Source organism: Haliaeetus leucocephalus, unplaced genomic scaffold (assembly GCF_000737465.1).
Source record: "Haliaeetus leucocephalus isolate CR32 unplaced genomic scaffold, Haliaeetus_leucocephalus-4.0 Scaffold526, whole genome shotgun sequence".
Classification (NCBI taxonomy): domain Eukaryota; kingdom Metazoa; phylum Chordata; class Aves; order Accipitriformes; family Accipitridae; genus Haliaeetus; species Haliaeetus leucocephalus.
This window is the reverse complement of record NW_010972962.1, coordinates 7,178,363-7,199,097: the sequence shown is the minus strand read 5'-3', so window position 1 is coordinate 7,199,097 and position 20,735 is coordinate 7,178,363. Positions and strand designations below refer to the sequence as shown.

At 38.0% G+C, this 20,735-nt stretch overlaps 1 protein-coding gene across 1 annotated transcript in view; it reads right to left on the bottom strand.

The window, feature by feature from the left end:
* Nucleotides 1–7,968: 7,968 nt before the first annotated feature.
* The window catches only part of SOCS5 (suppressor of cytokine signaling 5), a 33,386-nt gene continuing 20,619 nt past the window's right edge, over nucleotides 7,969–20,735 (bottom strand). The window contains exons 2-3 of the mRNA XM_010576502.1: nucleotides 13,862–13,953; nucleotides 7,969–11,421 (exon numbers count right to left, since the gene is read on the bottom strand). Coding sequence (XP_010574804.1) covers nucleotides 9,799–11,409 — 1,611 coding nt within the window. The 5' untranslated portion in view covers nucleotides 11,410–11,421; nucleotides 13,862–13,953 and the 3' untranslated portion in view covers nucleotides 7,969–9,798. The remainder of the gene's footprint in view (nucleotides 11,422–13,861; nucleotides 13,954–20,735) is intronic.

Here is a 20,735-nt window from a genome sequence, read left to right as displayed (position 1 = left end):
AGGAGCACAAGGATTAGAAATAGAACCTTTGTTAAAATGCCTAAACTGCCAGAAACCAGAACCTAGGGCAAGCTCTGGAGGGCACCAATGTCTCTGAAGTACATAGTGCAGTAAGTGATGGCCTGCTGGAAAGTGACTTCCAAGGCATCTACCAAGAGCTGCAGCCAAGTAGTGTTTCAGTGCACTACTCAACTTCTCTGTGCAACTGGATCTCTGGAGCTGGTGCCAGTCTTAAATTCCTGTGAGATACCAGACACCTAAAAAATTCGGGAGGTCTTAAAGCAATACAGATACCAGTCTTGGAAATGGTTCTTTTGAAGTTTGTGCTTGAACTATTTCCAAGTACATTTTCTTTTCTCTTCCCTTCCAATCTAAAAAAAAATCTAGTTGAGGTGAGCTGGCATAAGGATTAAGACTCCTTGAAACATGGAATCAAGATGAAGCTAAAAGCTTCCAGAAAAAACATCTGAAGCTGTTGATGCTTCTTACAAACTCTTGGCTTAAAACCCCTGCTCACAGAATGCTTCCTACTGGCTTTTTCCTGAATAGCATAAACACTGGCAGTACTCATCTGATGGTCAGCAGTGGCTCTGACACATCTGGAACAGCTTAAAGCTACAGCCTTTATGCAAAGACATGCCCACAAAGACGAGAAAGCAAATTTTCAGTTAGAATGAAAAGTTTGGTAGCTCTGGCTCAGCTGGACAGCTAGAAGAACAAGGATGAAAGTGTCCTCCAACCAAGAGTACACAACACGTGCACCAGACTGGGGAGTACCCTCACGAACATTGCTAGGGCAGAAAAGGATTTGGCTTAAAGTATCAGGCATCTGCACACTCACTGTATGAATGGTTATACAAGCAATTGCTTGAAGGAAAAGTCTGGCTTTTTTCTTCTTGGCACATAATGAAACTGAAGACAAACAGCGTATAAATAAAACGGGGTGCTTCTGTAGTACAGAATTATAACAATCTCAGCAATTCATTGGCTCATGCCAGGAATTTCTCGCACACTCGTTACAGGTTATCAGCCTTATCAGATTGGATACAAAAAATAAAGTGACAGAAGCAAGGAGGCAAAAACAGTGTCTCCACAACAGAGCTTCCAAGGAGACAACAATGTTTTACATGGGGAAAATCCAAACTATGGCTCGGCAAAGAGCTGGGTTAGGAAATAAAGGGCATACAGCACTCAGTAACCTACATACCTGTATATCATATGTATCGTATCCACAGCAGTCAGTTATCACTTGAGCAAAAACACCGAATTACAAATACTGAGAGTAGACACATACCTACCTCAGGTCTACCGCTCAGTGAAGGAATGGTGTCAGACATTCCCAAATAACAGAGACTAGTTCTTCTATTACGCTGCTCATCACTAGAGCACAAAGAATTTCACAAACGGATCGAGTATCATCATTCTTCTTTCACTAAAGGGAAACTCGAGCTAGCAAGCAGCAATGTGACCAACTTAGCCCACATCTAGCAAGTCCAATTCCAAGCAGCTCTTGGTGACCTTCTTACAAAGTCTGTGTCCCACTCTTAAAACTGAGACAAATTTACATATTCCTCCTAGCATAACATATGAGAGCTACAACTAACGCTATTCTGAAGATTAGAGACCTTATAAGTAGCAATTTTGATTCATTTTGGCAAGTTTTAAGAAAAAAACTATGAAAACCCTACTGAAGGTTTACAACCTTGACTGCCCAGATGCCACAGGACACCTGACAGGAGGGCAAAGTGAGAACAGTCTCGCAAGCAGGTTGTGCCAGTGCTATTTCACCCACACCTGAGCTGTCCCATTGAGCTGTTAGGAAGCTCCAATGTGAAACCATACTAATGCTCCTCACACCACCAGCTGCTTCAGAGGTGAAGTGACACCATGAACCCTTCTTACGGATTCGTTTGTCCAGGTCCTCTGGGTACTGGCAGCAGTAACGTTGCTTCAGGAATCTCTACTGTGCAGAAAGTTCCCGTGTTGCTTCTCAGCATTTGATCTGGGTAACCAAATAAATGCTCATATGGACAATTAGAAACCCAAGAAACAGCACTACAGGTACATATTCTCTTCTGCACAACTTGCACTAGTGTAGCCAGCCATGTTCATTCTAGGGCCTCTCCTAGATTTATTCTAGACACCTATGTACTTTTGACATCCAGCAAAATCACAACACAGTTTTTCTGAGACAGACTCCTAAAATTCCCTTCTCTAGATGAAGTGACACAGAAGAGACTTATTCTAGAAGTCTTAGCTTCACATCACCTGGTGTTTTGAAACCCTTTTGTAATATTATTGTGCCTGTCATCTTTCCTACCTAAACACTCAAAATACTTAATCACGTAATATTATGAACTATGATCTCTGCTGCAAGTTTAACAGAATTAGAGCTTCATATTTCAAACACATCACTATAATAGGCAAGTTAATTCCCATAACTTTCATTTATTAATCAATTATGGGTTTACTTTAGCCAAGTTTAAGACGATTAACCTTCTGCATGTTTCAAAGAAGCCAAAACTACAAAGGCAATCTCTATGTAAAACAGCCAAAACCCCACAGTTTTGTTTTCAGGGTTTTGGTTTTCTGTTAGTTCACTAGTGATGAGAGATAGACTCCAAAGGAGCCTAGACTATACATATTTTTAGGAGCAATGCTCTAGAAAATATATAATTAACAAGTTAAGCCTGAAATAGTTCCACAGAGCAGCCCACAACACTTTTTCAGCTTGTCGCATGACTGTTGCTGTGCCCAGCTATAACTCCTCACCAGCACCATTTTGTCCAGTTTTCATAATCTATAGAGTTTGCACTAATTTGCTTTAGGACTAGCTCCCATCAGGCACAAAGGAGAAACTCTCTCAGTTTACAGGATGACAGCTACATCTGTTCCTTAGTTTGTGCTCTTGGGGGCTGTGCTCTAGAATACACAAATTTATGTCACAAAAACATGTACTCAGCCCACAACTGGGAAGAAAAACCCCTTGAGATTTAAGTGAAAACTCGCTAAATTAAGAGCTTGCTGGAATTTCAGAGTGTGATAAAACTTCTAAAGATGATAATTATCAGTGTCTGGATCTCTTCACTGAAGTATTTTAGATGCAACAGAAATGGACTGGAATAAACATGAGCTACTGATTATTTTGATCTAACTACTTATCCCTTTGACATGTATGACAACTAAGTATTTGTAAAAATATGTATTTACAGTACAGACAAGATAAACTCATTAAAACCGCAACTTTTTGCCCCCAAATATAAAAAGAAAACAATATGGTAGTTTATACCCCATTTATTAAGATAGAGCCATCTATTACTTAATACACTGGTTGGGTAGCCATAAATCACATTTTCTTACTGTACTAAGACGCAAGACAGTTTGGCAACCAGATAACAAAGACAAATTAGGCAGGGTGGACAAACATTTAAGCTGCAGCAGGTTAAAAACCATCTAAGCTAGGGAGACTTAAACCAGCACAGTTGTACAAGGTGCTGGCATTGGGCGACGCTCAGCATGGCACACTTGCCAGACAACTCCTCGAGTGCCCAATGGGCATGCCAGGGCCCCTTCAGCTGGAATGTCAGGAAAAGGTCCAGGGACCATCTGGGTGCTGCTTTTCTGGACACCTACCAAAGAGCGCATCACCAAAGCTACAGTTTTTCTGTGCAGGGATCGCACAGGTTTTTGTAAGAATGAAGGCTTCTGGTAAGAAAGTTTATAGTGCAATCTGAATAAATTTGTACCCACAGTGTCATTATTCATTCTCCCAAAACAGGTTAGATATAATTGTGTAGGAATTTGCTATCTCCATAAAGATATTACAAAGTAGTGCTTATACAGCTAGTGACTACATAGATTCAATTTTAATAAATATATCTCTTCATGCTTTTGCAGAACTACACGTATGAAAGCAAGAAGTGATAAAGCAGCCAAGTACTTTTGTATCTTTCAAAAGCTATTAAAATTCTCAGGGCTACAAAAAAGTTAATATACCTTTATCGCACAGGAAGCACACACCATGTTCAATTTAACAGCTGCTCAGAGAAGAACAAAACCTAATTCTGCTTCCTCTTTGCCAACGTGCCACCAAGTTACAACTCCTGCTGAGAAATCAGGGAGGTTGCTTTACTCCAGACAAGCAAGTTCAGATACGCTTCTGCTTGTCAGTGTAGCTGTGTGCTTAAGAAGAAAATTTGCAATGTTAGCTATATCACACATACACAATTATGTTTGGGGTTTTTTTCTACTGAAGACAGAAAAAAAAGGGTCAAGCACCAGGAGCTTCAGCTTATAAATATATTGTGTTGGCCCTAAGAAACCTGGCTGATAACAGCTGTAGCTTTAACGCAAATTTACAAAGTGAACATTTATTCAGCTTGAAAAGCATATACACAATAGTTACCTTAACAATAGATTTAAAGACAGTATCAGGTTAACATCCTATTGACAAACAATTTTTGTAAACGGAATATTTTATAAAAAGAAATGGCAATGCTTCATTGAAATAACAGATTTAATATTTGCTTCCTGAAACAACTACTCTTAAATCAATATGGCAATATGCAAGCAAATTAAGGAAACACACCAGCTTTCTTTTCAGTCTTTAAATGATTGTAAGGTTAAAGGCATCAAGAGGTGGGTTTTTTCTTTTAAAGAGTCTTGATTTAAGACATAGTGTGTGGGGGGGGAAACGTCTTCAAAAGCATCTTCAAGAGATCCTTACCTCATCACAAAACATTTACTTTATGTATCTTGCTGTGAAAACGTTCTTTTTCTTTTCAAATGCCTCACTGGTAGCATTTTCAATTAAAAATTGAAACCAAACCTTAAAGTTCAGACATTTTAAGTAATCTGCATTTAGTAGACACAACCCATGGTCAAGCTAAATGATTCTTTGTACAGCACTATTGCAAAAAAGGAGAGCAATTAGCAGTGTTATACCATGCTTTGTAAGAGTTAACACTTCAAAAGCCAACTGACCTGATTTCTGCCTATTCTAAGACTTTTTAAAAAAGCAATTATGAACAAAAAAAATCTAAGATCTCCTTTAGTCACAGTCAGGAGACAACTGTTTAGGCAAGTGTGGCAATAACAGGAAAACACACACCAGTCAACTGGCTATAATATATACATACAGCTGAAGATACAGATAAAATAGTCCTTTTATTTGCAATGCATGCCATGCACAGACAGAAAGTTGAGAGAATTTTTAGAATTCCAATATATTAATGCTCACCAATAGTAGGGTACTTCAGGTAGCTTCAAAAAAGACCATGAATGCACATATGCTTAGAGGCATCTTATTAACGTATATATATATGGGCTATGTAGACTCTTGCAGGCTAAGGTTTGGCACATACATGATCATTTCACAACACTAGGAAAAATGAGACTCAAAAAGCACTTTCATAATTTTAAATGTGAATAGTTTTAAAAGGAGACAAATAATGTTTAGGAAAAAAAATCATAGAAGATTCAGTTCATATTTTTCCATTAAATACTGTATTTCAAGGTAACCTTGGGGGAAAAATCCCACCAAACTAACCATGCTCCCTGCAGATTCATGTCTCTGGTACTCAGCAACTTCTGACTTGACAGCTTCAGTCTGACATGCAACTTTGCAGCAGAAACAAGCTTTAAAGCATTCCGCAAATATTTTGGCTTGCACACAGAAACTAAAGCAAATCAGTTTTGTATCACAGAAATTCAGAATCTTTGTTTGTTTCCAAGTAGTGCAGAACCTTAAAGTTAAATATGGACTTAAGGACCTGAGTAACTGTCACAATGACACCTAGCAAAGGCTTGAATTCATCTTACCAAACACTATTGATACACAGACAGGTCTTTCAAAGACTGTCTGCTTCTGATTTAAAGACTATCATTTTGTAAGCAACAAGTCTTCAAATACACACAAAATTTAAAGTACATAAATGCAAAACATGGCTTTGTAACTTACTTTAAGAGAAGTTTCATTCTGACAAGTAAATTATCTGGACAAGTGTCTACATGTCCTTAAGAGTATTTTCAGAAGAGTTATGCCTTTAAAACTGATAAAAACCCCCAACCTGTAGAGCACCACACATAGTCAAAATGTAGTATAGTTACTTTTCTCCAATTCCATGGGGACATAAAGGTCTAAAAATATTTGGATTTACAGCCCTGATTTTTTAAATTGTAATTCTGTTCTAAAAACAATGATCTGACTAAAGTAAAAACCCTCCATGTGCTACATGTCAATGCATTAATGACATTGTTTTATTTACACAATGATTTTCCAATGTTTGATAACATGTTACATGAAAGTTACAATTATTTTAATTTCCGTATTTTGGTAAACTGGAGCTGTTGCTGATTTCTAAAATACAATGATGTGTGTATTTATACACACTAAAACCACCAAGTTGTGCTAAGTATTCGAAGATCTTAATTCCCACACAGCACCACCACCCTGTTCTTTTCAAATATGGTCAAGGACCTTTGTAAGATTTTTTGCAAAATAATCCTACCAAGTGAGCCCTTTCTGTAGCCCTTTCTGCAGAAATTAGAATAACCTCAAAAGAACGCTTTACAAGATTGAGGCTCAAATACTTATCTGGCACGTAACCAAATTAGATTGGAATCATGCTAGCATACCTTATTACATTGAATCCTATTGTTAAAAAAATGAAAGATACATCAGTGGTTTGTGCACATCTTTTGAAGACGACATGCGTAAGAATTTCTACACAAAATCAGAAGGTTAAAGCATAGTCCTCAAACGGAAATGAGGAATCAACTACTTGCATTCTCAACATTTTAGTGCCTTTAGAACTGAAAATTATTAGGAAATACACTGCAATTTGAGTAGTCAATGCTTAAGTCTACTACAATTCAGAAAGTGAGTATTTTTAGTATAACCACACTAGCAAGTTATTCTGTATATTTCAGTGAAGCAAAGCTTTAAAAAAGTTGTAGGGAAATAGCCCATTCCTTTTTTGTGTGTTTTAAGGGAGCAATAAATCCTCTCCATAAAGATTATTTACACAAAGGCAAGAGCAAACTTTCTGAGATAAGGGTTTGGGGCTTTTATTTTTTTTTCCAAAGATTCCACCACATGATTAAAAAAAAAAATTAAAATGAATGTGTTTTCCTGATCACATTGATAATGTCACAGCTAGGATCTCATCAGCTAGTTTATGACAAGCAACTGCAATGGGTGTAAACAAAAAACAGGTCCCCACATTGGGACAAAGCTTGGTTGCAGGTTGACTGTATAATACTAATACTGAAAGCATGATTTAAAGTAAACTCATCTGGAATTCAAATCCAACTGAGGGAACAGTAAGAATGGCACAGCGAAGGTACACTTAGGTGCAATTTCATGCTGGTGACTTTCTTCCTCTTTCTATGCTTAGAGCAGATTTTAAACCAGGAGTTGCATATCCAATGACACATACACAAATCTTAAGTGACAATTAGCACATTTGTACACATACTTACATAAACTTATTATTTACATATTCTAAACAAAGCTCTATTTTAACAGTTGAAGTCTTTTAACACATGAAAAAAGATAAGCTACTACAAAGAATGCATAACAGGATCACAGATTTTCCACAAGCATATAAACACATGTTTTAAAGTGCTTTCTGGGTGCTTCAGATTAACCCCTTGCAGTATGAGCTTCTATGTAGTGCCGTTCCAGTCATTACAAAAGTATTTAAACCATTCCCCTTCAGGTGCATCGTGAGTTCAAGCAAAATTACACCACCATCGATGTAAAAGTTTTAAGCTCTACCAACATAAACATATACATTAGTTAAGTTCAGATGAAATTGTCAAATACTTTGGTTTATCATAGCTTGCGATAAATATTTGATAGAACAGAAATTGCACCTCTCCACTCTTAGTTTTTTTCTAAAAAAATACCCCAACATAAATTGACAGTATTCTTTGGTAAAAACAGGACATTTGGCCAGTTTGCGTATACATCTATTTATTAAAATAGTCCAAAAGTGAACAAATGCCACTGCTGTACTGTCAATTTACAGGAATAACCATTCCTTACTCAGTGGGGAGTATCAATACATTAAGCATAGCAGTTAGCTATATAACGCGCTGAAACACCTTCAGCAACCATTTCAGGGGATTGATAATGTTTTCAAATAGTTTTTGCTTAACATTTATCCTTTACATGACAAAAACTGTAAAATTATCTATGTCTGCAGACAAGTCCATTACTTTGCAGTGACTACAGAAACATTCAATGGTGTACACTGTCAGGTTTCTGATAAGCATGTAACAAAAACCAGGAATATGGTGTGCTGACCAACCGATATTCAACTGCACACTATTTGTGCATTACCTATACTAAGTACTAAGAAAAGCCTATTAAAAATTCAGTTAACTGCTACAAGTTACGTGAATATATAAAAACAGAGCAGATATACAAGTATAACACTGAACATACTGTACTTTATTAGCACAAAAAGCCAGAACAAGGCACAGCAAGCAGAAAAATACATCAATAGAAGGGTTAGCATAGCATACAAGAATAATGTTTATAGTACTTGCAGCCAAAATGTTCCCTACCTCGCACAGGTCACTGCCATAGAGAAGTAAGTAATAACATACTGTAGCAGCTGGTAAAGAAACTAGGGAGCACTCATAATTGGTATAAAACATTAAAGAGGGGTCAGGGCATTCCAACAAAATTTTAGTGCAAAAATGTCCAAGACAGAACTATTTTAAGTTCCATCTCCAATTAAATAAGCAAACAGAACTTAGAATCTTGTTTCCAAGTAATCTGTTGAAACTATAATCAGTGCATATTAAAACATTTTTAAAAGCGCAAATGGAAAGTTATTTACAAATAAAATGTAACAGTACCTTTGAAATCTGACATTTATTTCAGATCTGTCAGATTTTGTATTCTGATTATAATAATTCAACCACTTGTAATTTTCTCCATAAAAATAATCAGACAACTTTAAATAATTAAACATTTTTTCTCTTCACTATTACCTTCCATTGTAAGTTACTAGCAGTCAGGACACCAAATTCTGTTCAGGCAAAAAAGGCAACCTTTTGTTTTATGGCAATAATCTAAGCCCGTGTCCTGCCACTGAATCAGTAATTCACACTGGAAGGTATTTAACTGTCCAAGACAGTATTACTTTTGCTAACAATGCCACTTAAATCTCCAAGTGTTTTAAAACAGAATTACAGTACCGAGCAGGCATATTCAAGTCTTAACAATTAGGAAGCCTTATACATGGAGAAAAGCATGATTCATCTATTAACATCAAAACACCATTAACTCTTAATGGACTGCTTCTAATGAACTGCTCTTCATTAAAAGAAAATACTCTCATTCACTAGTATTTGGAAACTTGTTTGTGAACTAAATTAGTACTTTGAGTACTGGAAAGTTTTCAAGAACATAATTTAAAAAAAATACTTCAAATATTAGCAAAACCACCTCTCTGATAATGCCTTTATTAGCATTACATGAATGCCCCATGGAAAATGCCTCGTAGTTTCTTCATCCAATTACTACAGCTATAAAAGGGAAACAAAATATATAGAAATTAGCAAAAATATTTTCATTAGGCCTTAATGAAAAACGTGCAGAATTGTGTCTGCTTATTGTTTCCAAGAGGCATCACAACTTAGTTTGATTAACAGCAGGCAGCATCTGACAGGATACTAACACTCAGCTTAAATAGGATATTGCAGAAAAGCTAGCCATTGTTGGTGCACTCGCTGCAGTTAAACTGTAATGCACGTATTCTAGAAGCTTATTCTGATTTCCATTTACTTAGTTTTTATAGGTTCCCGCTCCAGCCATCGCACCCTGACTTTTTGTTTATAGTGATACTCCTTTAGAAAGTCTTGCAACATTGAGGGTAGAGGAAGGTCATCAATTCCATCATACGTAGTACACCTGCAGATTACTGCCCGGCAGATATACTGCAGACTAAAGGGGAAAGTCCTGTTCAGAGATACAGTAAGTAACGGTTCAAAGAACATGCAAGAGCTAGGATCTTTGTAGTGTTCCAGAAGCCCTGTAACAGTGGAGGAGTGAAACACACAGGGATCATGGGCATCAAAACTAAAGTTGTGATTCCACTGCTCAATGCGTGCATGTAGCGATCTGTTATAACGACGGAAGCTCACAGAGAAGAGGTAGTCCTCTTGCGCAGAATCCCTGAGCAAAAAAGTGCCTTCGGGTTTACCCTCCAGAAGTGCTTCTGCTTCATAGCGGTCCATCACACCCCAGTAACATGGGTTACCTGTGATCTGAAGTAAGTCTGGCACAAGGCAATGGATGTAATCAATCTGAGTATGCACTTTCCAAGCCCCCTGCCTGCTGATATGGCCATGGCTCTCTCCAGACATCTGACGCTGCTTCTGCCTGCGTGACTGCAGACAAAGTGTTGTTGTGTCCTCTTCAGAGTCACAGTTCCCTGGAGATGTTATGTTTTTGTCCCCAGTCAGCTCAGTCATACCAGGGGCTAACTTTGGTCCCAATTTATATAATGGATTAACCTGTGCTGTAGCTTCAAAAGTATGTATTTGGGCATTGGGAGGGGGATCAACCCCTTCTTCAATACTAAGTCTACGTCTCTCTCTGAGCCTGTCTTCTTCATCTTCTGTGGAAACCACAGAAGGATCAAATGCGTCAAAAAAAGTTGAATGAGGACTCACAGGCGCTGTGTGTTGTTTAATCAGATGCCACTTCTGAGCCAGATCTGAGCCTGCAGGAAAAGGGCATTTCTCAAGCATTAGTTCAGAGAGATGGATCTTTCTTTTGTTAGAAAACAGAGGTTTGGACTGTTTGCTGTAAGTTCTCATGGGAAAACACAGCCCAACAGTATCTTGTAGACGCTGTCGCAGAGAACGGCTACCTACTGTCCTGTTTGATACTGCATCCATATCATGGACAGAACTCACCCCATACCTTCTCTCCCTCCTCTGCAAACCACTTCGTGTTCTACCAAATCTTTTTTCAGTATCCAAGGAGCTCTGAGTTTTGGTAGAGCAGGAATGCTTCTTCTTCCCACCCCAAGGAGCATGCCGAGAATAAGAGTCCCTTCGAGCAAGTCTAGCTCCCGTGGTGACACACGAGTCATTCTCTTTCTCAATGCTTATTTCAACAATCTGAGGAATTTCTGTGACACAGTTTTGGTTCTGCCTTGCCGAATTCTTTGAAGGACTTAAAGCTAATTGCAAAGCAACGTTTTCTCTCAAAGGGCTGCTGGGTTGTTGTTGAGCCAGATCAGTTATCTGGATAGCTTTCTCTTTAGCAGATGAGCAACTACTGGAGTTTACAACCACATTTTCATTTTGGCTTCCACCCTCATGACCGAAGAGATTCTGGCACCTGTATTTGAAACTGTTCCACATCTTTCCTACTTTATCCATGGATTATGTTATCTAAATTCAAGAGGAGAAGAAATATTAAAATAAAAATATAGTTTAAGAAAATGAGGATATACATTCAGTTATCAATCAAGTTAGAGTCAAGATTACTGTTAATTGAACACACTACATTTGAAAAAGTGCCCTAGTGTTTGTACAGTTATGTGGAAGTGACATGCATCACACCATTTTCATACTTAGAAAAATCACCATGAAGAAAATGTTTGGGAAATTATGAACATTTTATTTACAAGCAGGTCCTCCCATTTTTCTGTAGGCATGTAGGTAGGTCTGCATAGTTGTATTTGATGCACAGGAAATACGCAGTCTAAAATTCTTCATTTTAGGAAGAACCTTTAAGTCGTATGTAAGGTATGACTCCCTGATAAGCTTCCAATAAGCAGCAGTAAAACAAATCCTGAAAAAGAACTATTCAAGTCACTCCAAACGATGACAGCAGTTAGTGAAATCCAACAAGTGCACTGCAAATGTCCAGATACACCATGTAAAAGCAAAAGCTCCAGCCACAGGTCAGATAAATTCCCCACTAAAACTGACAAGGTTAAAAAAATTAGCAAAAAAATGGAGGGGGGGGGGGGGGGGAATTATTCAGCAGTCTTAGATGAGGCAATCACCAAAAGACAAGGAAAGACAGCAAGGTATCAGCAGAATTTTAGAATTACAAAGTCTCCAATATATTAATAAAAGCCATACATATGAAACATGTAAAAAAAAAAAGTCTGGCTTTATTACTTAAGATACAAAAGAATGAAAGACCCCAAGGAGCTTTTCTGTTTTTAGTAAGACACTTAAAAAGAAAGCAGATATGCAGCAGAAACACAATGACAGTGAATCATGAAGATACAGTAAAAATATAAAAACATTAGCAGTGTGTATTGTGTAGTGTGCAACTACTTCTTTAGAAACTGAGTTCGATAATTGGACCAAGACTGCCAAAAACACAGGACTGCCCTAGGACAGAGAAACAGGCTAATTCTGTACTTAAAGCCAGGCAATGCCAAGCTAAATTAGATCTAATTAAGTTCTGAGAGAAGTGCTAAACTTAAAGGACTAAAAGATGTCATCTTATTAATTTAACTCTTAATTAAACTCCTCTGTTCTTTGGAAACATATTATTTTGAAGCAGCATTCCTCTGTTGCTGCATGTTTTCTGTTCACAGCTAGAATGGAATCTGAAGCAGTGATTGAATGCACTGGGTCTCATGAAATATTGTGGATGATAAACAAGTAAGCAATACTCTAGTGATCCAGTCTAGAAGTCCCTTAAGATAAAAGCACAGCTGTAAGCCCATAATTTTATAGCAGAATCCACTGAGACTCGAAGAGTCAGAGAATCATTCTCATTTTATGAGAATCGTGAAAGGATAATGAACATGAAACACCTAACTGTTATAGGGACAGCAAAAGGAGCAAAACCTTTCTTCCTCATCCCCTCCTGAGATACTTCAGCAAACCCAGCAAGCTAGGTATCTACATCCAATTGCATAAACTAAAACGTTAAGAATTTAGTGTGGATGCAGCAGGGGGCAGGGAAGTCAGGCCTTAACAGTCTCTAGAGACGACTGGCACAAGTTAACTAGAACACAGTGCTAATGCCAATCTGAACACCATCCAAGTAGTTATTAAAGAGGGACACTCTTGCAGAGAAATGTTATACATAGAAGATGCTACAGAGTTCTGTGCATACATAAAAGCGAGTAAGCAAAGAGCAAGGAACATCTTCCTGATTAAAAAAAATTCCTGGATTTGTTTTTTTCTGAAATTGTCTGGACCAAGCTGGTGGACTGGGGGAGTTCTAAGAGCAGCAGAACTAATAAAGTCAGATCATGTACAGATTTGTAGGAACCATATAACCATGTATCGCACCACTGCAACAACACAGCTGTTTGTGGTGTCTCAGAATACCCACACTGACCAGGAGGCAGCATATGTTTGCTGGCTGCCAGCCTGTCAACACAGTATACATAAAGTTGACTTCTACCCACTTTTCTCTCAAGTTGTACATTTCTTTCTCTTCCTAGTCACAGGGATGTTCAAAATTTGGGGGAAAGGAAAAGGAAGAGAGAGTATGGAACCTCCATTCCCTTGGGAAATCAGGCTAGAAACAGTACATGTCTTTGTGACAATGAACTGGAATTACTTTTCTAACCAAACAGTCATACACTATTCAGTGGTGTCTTTTATTCTACAATTGCTCATTATTGCTCTTCCGTTGCACTGTTAGTCTAGAACATCTTTAGACTGTTAGATGGGTGGAAAAAGTTCTCTACACTTGCCCAGAAAGCTTCAAGAACAAAGAAAAAACAAACAACCACCCCCACCCACCCACAAAACCCCCACCATACTGGCTTGACAGACTGTACTTTTCAAAAGTTAAATTTAAAAGGTTAACTACTTTTTGTCATACTCAAGAGAATATAGATACCCTTCTTACCCAGAAAAGCATATGAGTCACTGTATCTTGTCTTGAGAATAAACCTCAACACGAACTTGCTAGATTCCTTCTCCAAGTTGTGGACATGATTACTACAAAGAGAAAACCGGTATTTTTGTTAGTTGTTAGAATATCTTTTTAACTTAGATATTTGCAAGTAGTCACTGGTATCAAAGGGAGATTTTACTAATTATATCTTAAATGTGTGCTTGGAACTACCTGCTCATTATATATTTTTAATGCATATTAACATAAACAAAAAGCTTCACAGAACTTTCTTTTTCATCTATTAACGTTTGTCAAATAGAGTTCAGGGGAGGACCCTCAAATGAAGCTTTTGAGAACCAAGAGCAAAGCCACAGCATCTGGATTATTGAAGTGCCAGGCACAAGGGGCATACTCAGGCCTGTAAAAATCATTTCCCCACATTTTGGTCTCAAGTCCAAAGCAGTGGTTCCCAAGTTGTGGCTAGCAGTGCTGTCAGATCACCTCATACTGCCTCTCCTCCTTGTTTCCAGCTGCTACATCACATCAAAAGGCAGCTAAAAATACACACTTTTCTAATATTACTTTTCCAGGTAAGCAACTGCTGTACTTGACACAAGGATGTTACATGATTGTGAAGCAAGAGGAATATGAACCATGATTCTAAAAATGGGAAAGTGGAACACAAGACAAGTTTTTTTAATAAAAGAGTAGGTCAGCACTTCCCTAAAATAATCATCGTTTTTCAGAAACCCAAGAGGAGTTGAGGGATTTAGTATGCTCACACTACTGTCAGAAATCTAACAGTAACAGGACAGAAGAGAATAATTTGCTTCTCCACACTAGAACCAAGCCCAGGACAGGAGTAAGAGTTAAGAGAAAACACTGGGAACTTATGTTAAAGCTTTACATGCAGAACAGGAGGAAAAGTATTCAAATATGATGCATATTTACTGGAACAAAAAAAACTATGGGTTTGAACAACCACTAGGTCAATATTAAAAGTTAATATTCCTAGGCAGAAACTCCAGAGTAATGTCAGGAAAGCACTAAACATTATTAGTTTCCATTCACCTCTGGAAGCACTAAAATTGCTGAAATGTTTTTAAAGTTAGGCCATACTACTACTGTGGAAGGATTCCATGGAAGTAATCTTTCTAGAGAGTAATAGAGTTACAAGTACAAAATTGTAGTACAAAAAGATTAAAGCAAAAGTAAAGTTCTTTTGCAACTTCAACATTTACACTCATTTCCTTTTCCCTATTATGTTCCTAGTGAGTCTACAAACACAAGACAGTAACACCTACTATAATTGGTTCAGAGCAAGTCCTTAACAGAGCAAACAAAAGGTTAAGTTGCTAGAATAAGGGTTATACAATTTTCAATAAAGCCTTACTTAAAACAGTAGGTCATGCAGGCCTCTGAAGACATACCTGCATTCCAAATAAAAGCAGTGATGCTGTTTTACTGGGCACAGGTGGCAAAGGGGCTGCATACTAACCATTTTGACTCATTAAATATCTAAAAAGGATATGGAAGCTTATCTTGAAATTTCATGCTTAATGGTACTTATCTTAACTTTATACATCATTATTATTCCTCAGTTCTGCTCAGAAACATGAACAGTCAATGTACCTCCTATCACATCACCATTGCTAGCCAGCTGACACAGCCTGTTGGACAAGCTGCCCTGTGGCTCCAGGAGGGAGTGGTTGCTTTAGGAACCATCCTTTGCTAATGGAAAACACTTTCTTGAATTTGGGTGACTGTCTCAGTTAAACCTCTCAACCTTGTATTAGAATAAAACTTGAGTCATTGGTAAAGTATTTAACATTCAATCTAGTAATTTTAAATTAGTTTAAATCAATGTGCAACTGATGTGTGGTTTCACAGTTTTCTTGTAGCAGCGCTAAGGTTGACAAAATACAAATTACTTCTGAACTGGCCCTAAAGCCATCCTGGTTTTACAAAGGAGCACTGCCAGTGGTTATTTTAGCCTAAACAGAAAATAAATTTAATTCCAAAAAAATCTGCAAAGTGAATTCATCAGTTTGTAGATTTTCTAAGAAACAGAAAAGTTATACTAATGTTCCTAAAGCAATCTCTTTTCAACTAAAAAGTATTTTTATCTGCTTTAAACTGCCAGAAGTTACCTTAAAGAAACAACAGGCAGTAAGCACTCTTCAGGGATTACAGAAGCAATGAACAGTAGTATCTTAACACTATATTCCCATTTGCAGTAAATTTAGAGACATTCAAAGCCATGAAGTTTGCATGAGTGTAGTCTTCAAGTATTCTGAGTGTACAAATGATGAAACTACAGAGAGGGCTAGGAATACCATTTGTGTAATATGATTTAAATAAAGACAACAACTACAACCAGTTTGTAATCCTGAAATACCACATATTAATAGATTACTCTGAAAACTCAGACTACTCTTTCCAGAAGTGTCACAAGATCTAGCTGGAGCTTTCTGCCTGTGACTTCCTCGGATGAACATTCAAAGCCAAGGTCGTGCTCTGTCCTAAAGATGATACACTTGTTTCACTCTCACAGTGTTACCCAATTTAAAAATTAGTTGATATGGTAAATTACATTCAAAATATTAACTCCTAAAAATGTACCATCTTCACAAAAGCTGATATACTGCATAAGGTATGACACCTTACAAAACAGGTATAGTATGCTTATTTCAAAACCAAGAATCTACAAAATTCCTTGTTTTGGTACTTTGGTACTTTCATATGATAGCAGCTTCAAAACATTGAAAGATAACAAGGACAAAACATTGAAGGAAAACAAAACCAGGCAATTATTACAAGTCAACAAAACCAATAACCTGAAAGGGGAGGGAAAAGAGGGGAGGGAGAGAAATCACAGTCTCTCTGCTCCTTGCACACTGTTTAGTTCAATGTTAGCACAAGCCTACAAAGGCAAGCAGGCTAACACATTCAGTGATGCTGGTGCATATCACCTTGGACCATGGAGGTAGAAGTAAAAGGAACAGAGGGAGACTACACTTCTACTTGGATTGTTCCTTACTTATTCACTCAGGAGTGATGAGACACTCTATTATTAAAGACATCTGCTTCCATTAAGGTATGCTTGCTGAAGAGGTTAATGTCCAATTTGCACATTGCCAAATGCCTGCTATAGGCTACTGCTCCTAGGGAAAGCTGCTCACATAAGCACTCCTCAACCTTATTCAGTCAAAATGAATAAGGGTGGCAAACACCTACCATTTAAAGTAACCCACTTGAGGAAGGAAGAAAGGGCAATACTAAGGATTACAAAGCATTCTCCTCCCTTCCAACACACATTCCAGAAATAATGAATTACTACTGTAATACTAGAGACAACATTTCTTAAAAAAACAAGGAATATGTTGGCTTAAGCAGAACCATGCATTTTTCTACACACACACACAAATGTGCTCACTGCAGACAGCTTGAAGAACTGATTTGGAGGGCTGGAAGAGGTGGCTGTTATTTTTTTTAACTAGACAAGGTAAAGGGGCCAAGTGTCTCAAATGTTCATGAAAGCCTTATTAGGGCAAAGTGCTACTGTTTTTTTCCTAGCAGGCTCTGATAATTTGGAAGTGCAGTTGTATAGGGAGAAAGAAGAATCTGAATGTCTGAATACCCAAATCAAAACTCAAACCTGCCAAGAAGAGGTAAAGAATACCAAGCTGTAATTCCAACAACACACAAAATTGGTGTAAGTCAGCACTGCAACCAAAAGAAATGGCGTCAGCCTCTTCCTGGCCACCTGTGCTGGTGCAGGAGGTGGTCTGTACACCATATGGCTGCCCAGTCAACCAGCTCAAGGAACTGATCCAGACTAAAACGAATTCTCAGAAAAAGTCTCAATCATCTACTCCATCTGGTTTATGACTTCTGCATAAACGCTCATGTTAACACAAGGGAGGAGCAGATGAGGAAGGAGGAAGCAGCAGCCAGGGCAAGACTGCTTCCTTCCACAGTACCACTGGTTAGTTCTACTCATGATATTAAGATGGCTACTTTGAAGAGAAATCTCAATCTGAAGCCTATATACTAATCAGCTGCGGGGCTCTGGCTGCAAAGTGAGATATTAGGACTCTATTTAAGCTGCTGCTTTGAACACTCATGTTGAAAGTTCAGCCACTGAAAACTTTTACTTCAAAAATAAAATGTGGAGTTGGCTTGATGCGTCCTTCTAAAATACAGGGAAAGCTACAAGTTTCAAGGGCTTAAGCTGGCAGACTGTCAAGTCAAAGAAAAATAATGATATTTTGCCATTATTCCAACCTGAAAGTAAGAAGTAATCTCCTCCTCTCCTTGGTGCAAATTCACAATGAGCAAAAAGCAGTGTTAGCTTGGATAGCTGATGATCTGCCAGTTTCTTTCCAAGCAGCTACACACTGGTGACTTCAGTTAAAAAATATCGTTCCAAGATATTTTGAACAGTGGGATACATCCTTGTAGCCCCTTACTAGGCTTTGGGGTTTCAAAAAGAACAATGTCAGGACTACATGTGTTCACATGTTAGATTAGAAAATACTGTAGAGTTGCCATCCATTTCTGTTCAGAAAAATCTAAAATCACTTAAACAGAAAAACATCAATGGAAGAGGAGAACATGAACAACACTGAACTAAAGATAGAGAGACAGTTGTTTCTGGAGTACTCTTTTCCGTGTACTTACACAAGTCTAGTGGATAATAATACAACCATCATGAACAAAGCTAGCATTTCTAATTATATAAGGATCACAGAAATACACATAGCAAACATAAGTTTCAGATACTAATACAGAAATAATGCTATACAGATCTACTGGGAACTCCACATACTGATAGATATCTATGATAGAAGCTCTGCCAGTTCAAGACAATGATACATATTAATTCTAAGTAAAGACACCCTCAAATCATTTAGGCAGTATCCTGATGGCCACTCACACTAACATGTAAATCCATACAAGTAACATTAAACAGAAGCCGTTCCCTTTAAATTACATCCACACACCCTAAATAGGCAACTTTTACTTTTTCAAATGATTAGGTGAAGTTACAAGAAAAAGCATTAAGTTAGCAAAGATACCCACTACGGAAGAGAACTCTAGGTGACTCGCTGAAATAATGTTTTCTGCACTGCTATGTTTAACTCTCCTCAAAAAGAAGCTGCCAATATACTTTTTTTCAATTCATGTGGGCAGAATAAATGGTTCCAGTCAGTGTTCACGTTCAGTACGGCAGCCCTCTTGATGACCTCTGAAAAAGCCATAAGTACTCTGAGAAAAAGTTATGGAGCTCTCCCCTAGTTGGGCAGAATTTGTTTCTACTTTTAAGAACACTAATGAAGCATATCCTTCTCTGTCAAGTTCTAAAATTGTCCTGGTTTCAGCTGGGATAGAGTTAACTGTCTTCCTAGTAGCTGGTACAGTGCTATGTTTTGAGTTCAGTATGTGAAGAATGTTGATAACACTGATGTTTTCAGCTGTTGCTCAGTAGTGTTTAGACTAAAGTCAAAGATTTTTCAGCTTCTCATGCCCAGCCAGCGAGAAAGCTGGAGGGGCACAAGAAGTTGGCACAGGACACAGCCAGGGCACCTGACCCAAACTGGCCAACAGAGTATTCCATACCATGTAACGTCCCATCTAGTATAGGAACTGGGAAGTGGGGGGGGGGCACGGGATCGCCGCTCAGGAACTAGTTGGGTGTTGGTTGGCGAGTGGTGAGCAATTGCCCTGTGCATCATTTGTACATTCCAATCCTTTTATTATTGCTGTTGTCATTTTATTAGTGTTATCATTATCAGTTTCTTCTTCTCTGTTCTATTAAACCGTTCTTATCTCAACCTGCAAGTTTTACTTTTTTTTCCCGATTTTCTCCCCCCATCCCACTGGATGGGGGGGGAGTGAGTGAGCGGCTGCGTGGTGTTTAGTTGCTGGCTGGGGTTAAACCACGACAAAAATATAAAGAGTTCTCAAACTGATATAATGAGTGATCTAATGGTTATTCATATGTAATTCTTGGGAGTTCTGAGTTAAAGAAAAACATACCTTAATAGCTATGCCTCACTAAAAGCAAAGGAAATTTGAAGCAAAGTTGAAAAGATGGGTCAATCATATCCCACATCCTTAAGTAGCTCAGTAGAAACATCCAATTTAAGATATTTTGAAAACAGAGGATTTCATTCAATTGCAAATTGGCTATTTTGCAAACAGTTAGCCCCTCTGTTCTGGGATCAATTTATACTAACAGTCTTATTTCTTCTCACTACATTTTTCAAAACCTCAACAGCCTGCCTAATGCCTCTCCCTGACCATAGTACCCTTGCCCTCCACCAGCTTACAAGCACCTCCTTTACATACAGAGCTCTTCTCATGCTTCCAGCTACTTCCCATATTTCCCTTCTATCTGACCAAGCAAAAGATCATACGCTCAAATACAAACTAGCTAGCTGCCACCTCTTAAAATTGATGAAAACAAAGTTCTACTTGTCTTTCTCTAGTGATGTATCAACAGTGGTGACTACACAGGAAAAAACAGTATTGCTTATTTGTGCAGTTTGCAAGACATACTAAAAAAAGCTGCCTTTCTTTCAAATTTGAGTGAAATAGACCCAGAAGTTCAAAAGTTTCTAGAACCCCAACAACTGAGAAGAATGACAGCCTAAGCTGTGATTTCTTAGGAACTGCAATTATGAAGTTAGTGTTAACCTGAAAACTAAATGTTGCTACCTGCACTTAAAAAAACCAATATTCTCTTGCACTATGAGTTGCTCAGCTCATAAATTTGCCATTTCTAATGAAAATAAAAAACCCACTGAGGTTTATGGATAGCACCTGTATTTTTTGTTCACTGCTAACATTACTGGAGCAAAGCGCTTGATAGTAGTAAGCT